Source organism: Thamnophis sirtalis, unplaced genomic scaffold, assembly GCF_051295495.1.
Source record: "Thamnophis sirtalis isolate CommonGarterSnake01/CBP01778 unplaced genomic scaffold, rThaSir2_p1.2 scaffold_2, whole genome shotgun sequence".
Lineage (NCBI taxonomy): Eukaryota > Metazoa > Chordata > Lepidosauria > Squamata > Natricidae > Thamnophis > Thamnophis sirtalis.
Genome location: NW_028261382.1, coordinates 29,754,540 through 29,767,288, shown reverse-complemented (window position 1 = coordinate 29,767,288; position 12,749 = coordinate 29,754,540). Strand labels below are relative to the sequence as shown.

At 45.4% G+C, this 12,749-nt stretch overlaps 1 protein-coding gene across 1 annotated transcript in view; it reads right to left on the bottom strand.

Annotated features, from left to right (window-relative positions):
- Window positions 1–12,749, bottom strand: part of COL27A1 (collagen type XXVII alpha 1 chain) — a 175,587-nt gene that overhangs the window by 59,687 nt on the left and 103,151 nt on the right. Inside the window, exons 13-17 of the mRNA XM_087707610.1 lie at window positions 12,414–12,467; window positions 11,509–11,562; window positions 2,798–2,851; window positions 1,276–1,320; window positions 1,123–1,167 (exon numbers count right to left, since the gene is read on the bottom strand). Coding sequence (XP_087563736.1) covers window positions 1,123–1,167; window positions 1,276–1,320; window positions 2,798–2,851; window positions 11,509–11,562; window positions 12,414–12,467 — 252 coding nt within the window. The remainder of the gene's footprint in view (window positions 1–1,122; window positions 1,168–1,275; window positions 1,321–2,797; window positions 2,852–11,508; window positions 11,563–12,413; window positions 12,468–12,749) is intronic.

The window sequence follows — 12,749 nt, the reverse complement described above, 5'->3', positions numbered from 1 at the left end:
GGGAAGGGGAAGAGGAAGAAGGGGAAGAAGAAGAAGAAGAGGAGGAGGAGGAGGAGGAGGAGGAGGAGGAGGAGGAGGAGGAGGAGGAGGAGGAGGAGGAGGAGGAGGAGGAGGAGGAGGAGGAGGAGAAAAATGGCAATTAAAGGAAGGGGGAAAAATTCCTCCCTAATTCAACTTTACCAGCTTGGATCAAAGGCCATAAATGGTGGAAATAATCTCATATGGATTCTCTCCATTACTGTCTCTGATAACATACCATGTTTCCCCCCAAATTAAGACAATAAGTCTTATTTTCTTTTGACCCCCCAGAATAAGCAATTGACCTTATTTTCAAGGAGGTTTTATTATTTTTGAGGTGCAGGAGCAGCGAGCGTGGTCACCTCATGGCTGCTGCTGTGTTGCAATATTTTTGTGGAGGGCTTATTTGGGGGAGACGGCTTATCTTAGCTCATGCACTCAAAAGCCCGATTGAGCTTATTATCCAGGGAAGTCTTATTTTCAGGGAAACAGGGTATTAATTCTTCTTGTTATGAAGCAAGTGGTCTGACCTAGGCTCTCCCAGCAGCAGGAAGCCCAGTCCTCATCCCGATAAACCCCTTTTATTTAATGTACAGTGAATTCCTCTCCAGGAAAGTCTTTCCTCTCCCACAGTTTTTCAAGAGAGTTCCCAATTACCGACCTTCATCAGGCTTGGAGAATGGCCAGGCCGGTATCTTTCAGACGTTGCAATACTTGGCAAGAATGCAGGAATGAACTAATTGTCTCTCCTGCAAACTCCACTCCCCTTTCGCTCCTCTTTTATTTCCTCTGGGAGGGGCCATTCACCATCCACCTGTGGCTTTACTCCCAATTCGACTCCTGTTCTTTAGCTGTTCCCTTCGTCTGACAGCTCTGTGCATGCGCACACTGGGAACAGGCTCTAGCTGTTCTTCTGCCTCACTGATGTCTGACTCTGAAGGCAGCTGATAACTGTCAGACGGCCCTGGCCCCATCTCTGCCTCCAACACAGAGCCTTCCCCAGACTTCAGGACTGGCCCAGGTTCCTCCCCAACCTCTTCACTGTCTGAATCTGCTGCCAGCTCTGCTGGCGGGCCACAACAGCAAGACAAAGGATGGACTTACAGGGAAGCCACGAGATCCAGTCTCTCCCATTTCGCCGACCTGTCCCTACAAACACAAAGATTGTATTGAGGAGGAAGATCAGAGCGAATCCTGAGAAGATACCATAAACATCTCAAAAGACTTTTAGATGCCTTCAAAAAATACTGAACGTACCTCTTGGCCGTCCAATCCTGATTTACCTGGGTTACCTGGGAGGCCCTGTTAATAAGATCATAACAAAAGAGAGAGGTATTTTTTTTAATGCAGGAAAGGTTCGTTTTTCTTCCCTTTTTCCATCTGGCCATTCTACCAAAGAGCCGAGAGAAAATCCACTCTACAATGAAAGACGATGGGGAAAAAAGACACATGGTGGAATTCTCCCAGTTGGCCAAAGTCTAAAGGACAAATTTAGTATCCAGACCCCTCTTCCTTCCCTTGCCTTCTTGCAAAAATGTTAAAAATCCTGCATGCAACCAACTAGGACATCATGGAGGGGAGTTCTGGGCCAATTTTTCTCCCTAATGGAGCATGTGGAGAAATGGGAAGCTGTGTCGAGAACATGGGCCAGTCTTTGCTCAGTCTGTGCGGAAGGAAATACTAAAACTCAGCCTCTGTGTTTGGCAAGGAAGAATGACTTCCTTACTCTTTGTGCTCTGTAGAAGTATCGGGACTGTTATTCCTGTCCCCTGGAGCTTTGTAGCGCATGGATTCTAAGATCCGTCACCGGATTCTTTCAAAAACAGACTGGACAAGCATTTGACTGAGATGATATAAGGTCTCCTTCCTTGAACAGGAGGTTGGACTACAAGACCTTTGAAGCGGGGTGAAATTCAGCAGGTTCTGAAAGGTTCTGGAGAACAGGTAGTAGAAATTTTGAGTAGTTTGGAGAACCGGCAAATACCACCTCTGGCTGGCCCCAGAGTGGGGAGGGAATGGGGATTTTGCAATATCATTCCCCTGGAGTGGGGAGGGAATGGGGATTTTGCAATATCATTTCCATGGAGTGGGGAGGGAATGGAGATTTTGTAGTATCCTTCCCCTGGAGGAGGGAGGGAATGGGGATTTTGCAGTATCCTTCCCCTGGAATGGGGTGGCAAGCTGTTCCATTGAATACAGAATACCAAAGTTGGAAGGGACCTTGTAGGTCATCTAGTCCAACCCCCTGCTCAAGCAGGAGACCCTATACCATTTCTGACAGATGGCTGTCCAGTCTCTTCTTGAATGTTTCCAGGGATGAAGCTCCCACAATTTCTGAAGGCAATTTCTGTTCCATGGGTTGATTGTTCTCCCTGCCAGAAAATTTCTCTTTATTTCTTGGTTGCTTCTCTCCTTGATGAGTTTCCATCCACTGTTCCTGGTCTAGCCTCCTGGCGCTTTGGAGGATAGCTTGATGCCCATCCTCTCTGGGGCAGCCCCTCGAGTATTAGAAAACTGCTCTCCTGTCTCCCCTGGTCCTTCTCTTCACTAGACTAGCCATGCCCAATTCTTGCAACTGTACTCAGTAATAAAATAAAATCATCGGACACAGAATGCCAGGAGTAGCAAAGACATTCCATGTTCATGCTTCCTGTGCGTGATTTCTGTAACCTGGCACAGAAGCATGGAAAAGGTCTTCCAGCAATTGAACGGGCCAACTGTGGCACGTGCTCAACAATGACTCTCCATTTTTGATTGGGGGAAGGGGGAAATGACTCACCTTCGGACCTTGGGGCCCTGATTCACCTGGTGTTCCGTCAGGACCTCGAGCGCCCTTGGAGAGATGGGGGGAATAAAAACTCAGGTCACAAATATAAACACGCCCTGAAGTTTTTTTTATTAGGAATAATGGCTGTGAAATATATATAAAAAAAGAAAATCAGTATTTAATATTACATATAATTACAGTGGTAAGGATTGCCTTCGCCCAGAAATGGAAAAAACAAATTAATTCCAAGCGAAGATGAAATAATAAGAAAGGTTATGGACTGTGCTGAAATGGACAAATTAACAAAAGAACTCCAGGGAGAAGAAGAAACAGAATACTACCAGATATGGGATGGAGGAAAGAAACAAGAATCAATGAAGGAAGACAACAAAGGCCAAAAATAGTAGTTAAGGAGAATTAACACATATATATGTATCCAAGTGATTTAAACTTACTAGAGGTAATCAGCCAATATAGCAGACAGAGGAGTAAGATAAGAGGGTTAAGAATGGTGAAATACAAATGAAATACAATAGAAGGGGATTATATTATATAATCTTATAAACCTTATATTATATAAGGTGAGCGATATCGATTAGTAATTTCTATTAGAAAGAACAGGAAGCTCCTGTTCGCATTGTATTGTGTAAATGTGGTGTACGTCTAAGTTTTGTGTATGTGTATTTTACATGTTTGTAAATAAAATTTAAAAATAAAAAATAAACACACCCTTTACATGCCAGCAGGGCAGTGGTTGGGTGCTTGCCGATTCGGATCGGTTCGGCTGAACCAGTAGTGGTATGGCAGCCTGGGTTGCTGGAACCGGCGAGACCCAGGCCTACCATGACCCTGACCGGGTCCCCAATCTCTTCTGCTGTCGCCGGCATGTTTCTGCACATACGCAGAACAGTTTTCAGCCAACTGCGCACAAAACGCCCTCTCAGCAAACCAGCAGTAAACCGGTCAGGAACCCACCATGGCAACAAGGGTGGGATTCAAAAATTTTAGCAACCGGTTCTCTGCCCGGTTGCTGGGTGGGCATGGCCTACTCGGCCTCCCGCACCAGAGCAGGCTCTGGAGGCTTTCCTCAAGCCTCCAGGAGGGTGAAAACAGCCTCCCCTGGGCTCCGGAGGCGCTCTGAAAGCCGGAAACAGGCTTGGAACTTCTGGGAGACCCATTTTTCGCCCTCCCAGACCCTCCACGCGGGCCCTGCGCTTACCTTGCATCCAAAACGGGCCGCGTGGAGACTCCTGGGAGGGGCTGGGTGGGTGGGGCCAGCCAATTCCTGCAACTATCAGTTCGGTGAATCAGATGTAAAATGAGCATCCCATTCTCCTGAACCGGTCCAAACTGGCTGAATCCCACTCCATACCAGGAGTGGGGGGAAAAGATCAAAGGAATATAACGATAGGTAATTCTCTGATGGTAGAAATTATAATCCGGTTTGTTAATAAGCTGTGTTAATGTACACCTTCATTTGGCTGCAGTGCAATCACTCTTCAGCATCACCCAAGGGATTTTTCAACTCTTTGCCCATTTTGAGTGGGGCTAGAATGCTGCCCATGTTTTAGAGATATATGAAGCCCATCAGAACTTTACCCCCCCCCCCCTATTTTATATTGCCAATCTCTGTCCTTGAATTTGGGGACCCCATTTCAAAGGCACCTGCAATCCCCATTTTTCCTTCTATGTACTCATGTAGCATTCAATTTCTATCAGCTCTGACCTAGACTTCATGATAAAGCATAGATCACACACTTAGTCCCAAAAACATTTTATTTAAATGGCTGTGGATTATGGTCATTCACAGCCCGTAATGATTCACAAACAGCCTGTGAAGAGTCGGACAGATGTCTGCTCGAGTTGCCACAGTCTTTCAGAGTAATGCTGATAAGCACCCACCTTTATCTCCCTTGAAACACTGCCAGAGACCTAATGGCCCATTAGTTTCGCAAGGCCAAACGGAGCACAGAGTCAAACAGAACTTCTCAGAGCTTGAACCAAACAGAATGAACTAATTGCTTCCTGTAAAGGCTCACATCTGTTTGATCCTCTTTTATGTCTTATGGAAGGGGCCAATCATCTCCAAGCCTTACTCCTGAGTCAACACTTTTTTTTGTCTTAACTGTATACAGTAGTTCTTCATTCACTCAAGAACTCAACCACAGAAATGTCAAATGAGTAAAATTATAAGCAAGAGATCCCTTAATTCAGGGAAAAGTTGAAGGCATAGAAGAAAAGATGGCATGGAGCAAGGAAAGGGTCACCATTAGAAGAACAGAAAGACCAGGTTGGGGACAGGTCCTCCAGGAGAAGTTCTATCACTGTGGTCACCAAGAGATGGCCCTCATTTGACGGCGGGTGGATCAATCCATCAGGAATCAATCCATCCACAAGAGGAAAACAGATGCCTACAACTCTTTCTAGCAGAAACAGGTTGCACCAATGGCTTCTTCACACTATCTTCTCCATGGTCCCAAAGGCACAAGAAGAAGCTCTCCAGATTCCAGGGGGGGTCTTCAGATTATCTGATTTCTGTCACTTTTGACAGATTTCTTATCCTGCCAGCGGAGGAACCCAGCAAGGGAACCTGACCCCACAAGAACAGGGCGACATTTTCCAAGCACATGGATTGAATTGCGCTGAGGCCACACCGTGTAAGCAAAGACCCCATGCTGGAGGATGCACAATCTTCTGCATGTGGTGAGGATTAATCAGGGGAGGGGGAATTAAAATCATTGCACCAAAAAGAGGGGAAAGCAGAGTCTCATTATGAGCGACAACTTGCAAAGGACCGAACGAACAAACATCCCTCCCTGGTGGAAACATGCAAGAAATAGGATGCAGACCCAACGAAAACCGAGTCCCATCTTTGTCACGGGAGAGAAGGATCGTTTTTAAAACGTCTGTTTCTAGTTTGGGGTTTGGGTGTTTTTTCCACACACACACACACACACCACCCCCCAGAAGTTGACATGGAGTTCTTTTCCATCCCAAAGCTATAATTGCTAAATTTGAGACCCCCATAAATCACATCGGGGCTTCTGAATCTGAACCAGAATCTGAGTCATTTCGCCTTCGAAAGGGCTCCGAAACAGTACAACGTGAGATCAATTGTGACAGTGGAGAAAGGAAAATGAGAGGGGGGAGAGGGAGAGAAAAGAGAGGGCGATAGAGAGAAGAGAGAGAGGAGAGTTAGAAAAGAAAGATAGAGAAGAGAGGACAGAGGAGAAGAGAGAGAGAAGGGGAGAGAGAGGAGAGTTAGAGAAGAGGAGAAAGAGGAGAGAGAGAGAGAAGAGAAATAGAGAGGTGAGGAGAGAAGAGAGAGCGAGGAGAGTTAGAAAAGAGAGATAGAGAAGAGAGGACAGAGGAGAAGAGAGAGAGAAGGGAAGAGAGAGGAGAGTTAGAGAAGAGGAGAAAGAGGAGAGAGAGAGAGAAGAGAAATAGAGAGGTGAGGAGAGAGAGAAGAGAGAGAGGAGAGGAGAGAGAGGAGAGTTAGAAAAGAGAGCTAGAGAAGAGAGGATAGAGAAGAGAGAAAGAGAAAGGGAGAGAGAGGAGAGTTAGAGAAAGTTAGAGATAACAGGAGAGAGGAAAGAGAAGACAGAGAGAAGAGAGGAGAGGAGAGAGAGGAAAGAGAGAGAAGAGGGGAGACAAAGAAGAGAGGAGAGGAGAGAGAGAGGAGAGAGAGAAGAGATAGAGAGGAGAGGGAAGAGAGGAGAGAGAGAAGAGCAAGAGAGAAAAGAGAGAGAAGAAATAGAGAGGAGAGAAGAGAGAGAAAGAAGAGAGAAGGAAGACAGAAAGAGGAGAGGAGAGAGAAGACAGCGATAAGAGAGGAGAGAGAGAAGAGGAAAGAGAGAAGAGAGAGAAGAGATGGGGCAGAGGGAAAGGAACAGCTTTCCATTCTGTCTTGAATTATGTTTTGGATAGGAAATCAGACGTAGAGGGCAGGCAGAGAGCGGCAGCATCTAAAATTATAGCCAGGGGCTTCTTTCCTCAGAAACTTAACAAAACCAAAAAGGGGAGGAGGGGGGAGAGAAATGTCAATAAAATTAAGGATTTGTTCTCATGAGTTAATTACAAAAGGGTGGGACCAAGAGAGCTGTTTGGGTATCCATTGGGTGGGAGTATGCAATTGTTTTCTCTTCCAGTGACAGTTAAGTAAAAATTCAAGAGCAAAATAGGTTGGAAATGATCTCAAGCTAGCTGGTTCCGGCACGCCTCCCGCCATCTTAGTTACCTAGAATGCCCAGAAAGGCACAGCAGGGGCTTATGGGAAATGTGGAGGGTGACTTCAAAGGAGGAAAACTTTCAATTTTTGCATATTACTCCGAAGTTCAGGGCTCCTCTGTAGAGAACACTGTTCCTGAAAAGGATGGGGATTGGAGGGGGGGATCACAATTTGGCTGTTTTTCGCTGACACGGAAAGCCATAAATAAATCCTTCATGGTCTGTAGACAATGCAGCAATCCAAGAAACTCTCATGGCAGAAGAAAGAATAGAAATAGAAATAAAAAGAACAGAACAGAACAGAGTAGAGTAGAGTAGAGTAGAGTAGAGTAGAGTAGAGTAGAGTAGAGTAGAGTAGAGTAGAGTAGAATAGAATAGAATAGAATAGAATAGAATAGAACGCAAAGTAGAGTAGAATAAAATACAGAATAGAGTGGAGTGGAGTGGAGTGGAGTGGAGTGGAGTGGAGTGGAGTGGAGTGGAGTGGAATAGAATAGAATAGAATAGAATAGAATAGAATAGAATAGAATAGAATAGAATAGAATAGAATAGAATAGAATAGAATAGAATGCAGAGTAGAGTAGAATAGAATGCAAAGTAGAGTAGAATGCAGAGTAGAGTAGAATAGAATACAGAATAGAGTGGAGTGGAATAGAATGGAATAGAATAGAATAGAATGCAGAGTAGAGTAGAATAGAATAGAATAAAATACAGAGTGGAGTGGAGTGGAGTGGAGTGGAATAAAATAGAATAGAATAGAGTAGAATTGAATTCTTTACTGGCCAAGTGTGATTAGACACACGAGGAATTTGTCTCCAGTGCATAAGCTGTCAATGTACATATAAACAATAGTGATAAGTAACAAAGTTATACTTTGTTATAGGCATAGGTAATAAAAGATTTATAGGAGATAGGTAATAAGGAAGATGAGAATAATGGTGGTAATACTGCCTTTTTAGATACTTTGACCGTGTTGTGGGAATTGGTTGATTAGCAGAGTGTGGGGGAGGGGGAGAGAGAACTGTCCTTGTGTCCAGTTGTTCTGACATGCAGTGCCCCATAGCATCATTTGGAAGGGAGGAGTTGGACATCCTCCATCCCTCGTCTCCCAAAACAGCAGAGAACGTCTCAGTGAGACACAAGCCAGTATTTGGTGAGGCTTCAGAGGTCTCCTGCAAGTGCTCAGCAGTCCCAAATTCTTCAAATGACGCACCCAAATCAAGAATGAAGATGGAATGAAAACCAACAAGGAGCTCTCCACATGCCAGGAGGAGCAAGTCGTTCAGAGGAACTCAAGACTGAAAATCCCTGGATATTCCAAAATTGAAAAGAAGACCCCAGTTCCTTCACGAGGAATTGGGATGATGGAGGAAGATTTCCAATTCTTTCCTTCAACATTGTTGTTGCTGTTTTTGTTGAGATTGTTCAATCACTAAGTTTGTTTGTTTGTTTGTTGGATTTATATGCCACCCTTCTCCCAAAGGACTCAGGGCGGCGTACAACATTAAAAAAAAGTCATGTCTGACTCTTCACAACCAACCACCCTCAATTTCCGCTACCGGTTCGGGTGAACCGATCCATACCGGCTGAATAATACCTCTGCATAGCACACCAGGCCCTCCTGTCCTCCACCATCTCCCAGAGTTTGCCGAAATTCACATTCATTGCATCGATGACCTTATCTAAACCATCTCATCCCTCTGCCTTTTCCTTTTGCCTTCTGCTTTTCCCGCCACCGGGATCTTCTCCTAGGAGTTCCTCTCTTCTCATTTGGTGGCCAAAGTATGTGGGCTTCAGCTTCAGGATCTCTCCTTCCAAAGAACGGTCAGGGTTGATTTCCTTCCGGATTGATAGATAGGGTCTCCTCGCAGCCCAAGAGACTCTCAGGAGTCTTCCCCAACACCACAATTGGAAAGCGTCCATTCTTCAACGCTCAGCCTCCCTTGCGGTCTAATCCCTCAGAATAATAGTTATTAATTGAAGCCCATGGAAAGACTGTGGTATATGGAGTTTGAAAGGATCACATACCTCGGTGTTCTGACTGAGGCTTCCCAAGAGCCTGAAGCAAACTCCTTGTCCCAACAAAAAACCCTTTTATTAATTGACTGCTAATTCTGCTCATTCACATCCAGCAAAGTCTTTCGAGGGAGGATTTACAGTTACAGACATTATCTGGCTTGGAGAGCTGCCAGCCGATATCTGAAAAACTTGGCAAGGAGTCTTGGAGAGTCAAGAACCAATGAAGCGAACTAATGGTCTCCTGAAAACTCCACTCCCCTTTCGCTCCTCTTTTATTTCCTCCAGGAGGGGCCATTCATCGTCCACCTGTGGCCTTACTCCCAAGTCGACCCCTGTTCTTTAGCTGTTCCCTTTGTCTGGCCTCTCTGTGCATGCTCACACTGGGAACAGGTTCCAGCTGTTCTTCTGCCTCACTGATGTCTGACTCTCAAGGCAGCTGATAACTGTCAGACGGCTCTGGCCCCCTCTCTGCCTCCGACACAGAGCCCTCATCCGAGCCTTCTCCAGTCTCCATGACTGGCCCAGTTTCCTCCCCAACCTCCCCACTGTCTGAATCTACTGCCAGCTCCAATGGCCACTGGCAGGCCATCAAGGACAGAGTTGAGGATCCGGGATACAGAATGCTGTGCTTCTTTGGAATCCAGCTCTTTCTCCTACCGCAGAAGGAGACCCTCCCGCTGGGCCTGATTTCCACCTTAGGAAAACCAACTTTCCAAAACTTTTGGTTGAGGACAAGCTGGGAAACATTGCCACCGGCGCCAGGTTTCAAAGCCCTGGAGTGTTTCATCCCAGATCTCCAGGAAGGGAAGCCAAGCACAGGAGCTCTGCGCAGTGGGGAAAATGTTTGGCAGAGATGTTGCCGGGTGGGAAAAAACCGCAGTTGCAGCAAAGTTGCTGCTGGAAATACAGATTTGGCACTGCGGGGGGAAAGTTTTTTACAAAAAAGGGATGGGGAAAAGTGAGAGCAAAACAGGAGCCAAAGAGAAGCTTCCTTCTGGCTCCGTTGCCTCTTTGTGGTGCAAAATAGTGGCAATAAAAGCATCATTGACAAAGATGATTTTGGCTCCCAAAGATTTGCAGAATATTTTTTGCATGAATCCCTTTTGGAAGGGACGGGGGTCCCTCTCCATCACTCATTCCTCCAAAATAGCTATTCTGCCACGGGGAGTAGGAGAGGAAAGTCCCCAACTACCCGATACTCTGTTAGTAGGAAGAAAGAATTGGGCACCTCAACTTTCCTAAAAAAAAAAAAATACTAAGAAACAAGACAACGGGCTGTGTGAAAAACCCAGCCATCAATCAATAACTTTTCCAGCTTCTGGTTGGCTACTGTGCAATTTCATCCAACCAATCTCTTTTCAACTAGCTTGGCAGGAAGCGCATTTTAAGCCCTACCAATAGTTGTTGACCTCTAGCCTAGGGGTGTCAAACTCAATATCAAAGGACCGGCCCACAGTGATGGGACGAGTGCGTACTGTTCAGCTTCGCTGGCTCACAGAGGCTTCCTGCGCCGGGCATCCAATCTGCTTTCGGGGCGCCGAGGAGCCTTGGTGAGTCTGAAGCAGCAGGAGACCAAGGCTTTTTTTGTCTGTGTGTCAAAAGCTTTTGCAAAGGGATGAAAGGCTTCGGGGGAGCGATCTCGCGCTGCATCAGGCCTGCTGTCCGTTTGCAAATGCTTTTGGTGCAGAGAAGCTTGAAGGAGCACGAAACGGGCTTCTCTTCTCTCTTGCGTGGGTGGAGCTGCACCCGTGCGCTCACCACTCGTGCGGCCCAATTCCCCTCTCTTGCCAAACTGCAAAGGTTAGGGATCCATGGATTTAAGAGACTGCCTCTTTTCCTCATTTTTCTACACAAAAAATTAAATCACCCAAAACTTGCTCTCGATCTCACCGTTATGATGGAGGACTTCTGATAACGGTGAACAGTTCTGTTTCAAACCCCAAAAGTTTGCTTCTGCTCTAAATTCTCTAGAAAATATAGCAAACTAGCCGATAATTTATATTTATTTATAGGGGGGAAATGTCCGGACCAACAAAACTTCTAAAGTTGGATTTTCCCCCTTACCAGAGGGAGCCCCCTTATGGACTACTCTGAATCCGTTACCATGGCAATTCCACTGCGCTGTACAGTAGAAGCCATTTTACAGCAGTACAGTAGAAGCTATTTAAAGGCACAACAGGCTGCATCTTAGCAGAACACACACACACACACACACACCGAGGGGTTTTACCCCACAGTATTTTTCTCCAGAGAGTAAGTCATCTGTGTACCAAGTTTGGTTGAAATTCCAGAGTTCCCTCATTATGCTGGAACATACACACAAAGATAGATGATAGATGATAGATAGATAGATAGATAGATAGATAGATAGATAGATAGATAGATAGATGGATGGATGGATGGATGGATGGATGGATGGATGGATGGATGGATGGATGGATGGATGGATGGATGGATAGATGATAGATTTCACTTACCCGCCGGCCTTTAGGTCCTCTTATACCTGGGGAGCCACGAATTCCTGGGGACCCCTTTGAAAATGATGAAATAACCTTCTCAGATAATTTAGGACTCACCATCAAATCTTGTGAAATGGATTTTTTCAGGTGAGGTTCAGAGGTAACCAGAGTCAAAAGAAACTGAACAAACCTTTAGAGAAATACGCTGGGCATTTTCCTTAATCAACATTTTAAAAAAAAAATTGGCAAGTGTTTACTTTCGTGGGAAGAAAAATCCGGTCCGGTTAGAGGGGGGGAAAGGTCTGGAAATAAAATGGAGGCTGACTGACTACAAGGAAAGAAGGTTTGTTTGGTTTTCAGAAACTTCAGCGACAGCAGCAAGTGTGTCTGGGACAGCTGACGAAATGCCTGAGTGAGTGGATGGATATTTCTGGTGGTTTGCCTTTGAGATGCTCCAGGATTGTTGTTTTATTTTTGCATGCACTGAGCCTTGTGACTTTTGCTATTTCAATGGTGGCCTGTTAATCCTATTATGTCCTAAAGGTCGTGTCCTGTCCTTAGAATTTGGGGTGGGGGGAATGTAAATTCTTAATCCGCCTCCGCTGTGGGAGCTGTGGGGGAAGGCGTTTCGGTTATGAATAGATTGGCCCAGTCTTTCTTAATAGGTGCAAAATATCCTTCTCAAGAAGACTTGGGGCTTCTGCTTGAGGCTGTTAAGGAAGACTTCTTTGGGGAAATATAATATTCTACCTCTTTTAATATTACTTCCCAAAATATTCTTGGGGAGGGAGGGGCTTCCCACACTTTTATACGGCTTAATGGCAATAATTCATAAGCCGAATATGCTCCAAATTATATCAGGCAGAGTTTTCTTTGGACAAAATTCACAAGTATCAAAAACAAGGAAAAAAGATGTTACTTACTGGTGGTCCAGGAGGGCCAGGCTCCCCAACTTCTCCGGATATTCCAGGGTGACCCTGAAACATCAAAGCGAATTCAATGCCAAGGATCTCTTCTCTTACCGCAAATTCAACCGAAATAACCTTTCCACCCAGATAACGAGAAACAGATTACCAACCCCGCACACAGTGGATTCTGTAGGCAGAAGCATTAAACCTGAACGTTTAATGGTTGAAACCTGAAAATGCGCCTGACCCATGAGATGCACTGGCTCATTTGTCGTAAAATGCAGGGAAATTGTTAAGGTTCGCTTTTGAGCTACGGTGTTTTAAAAAGAGCCTTGAGCCCATCGGGTTCCT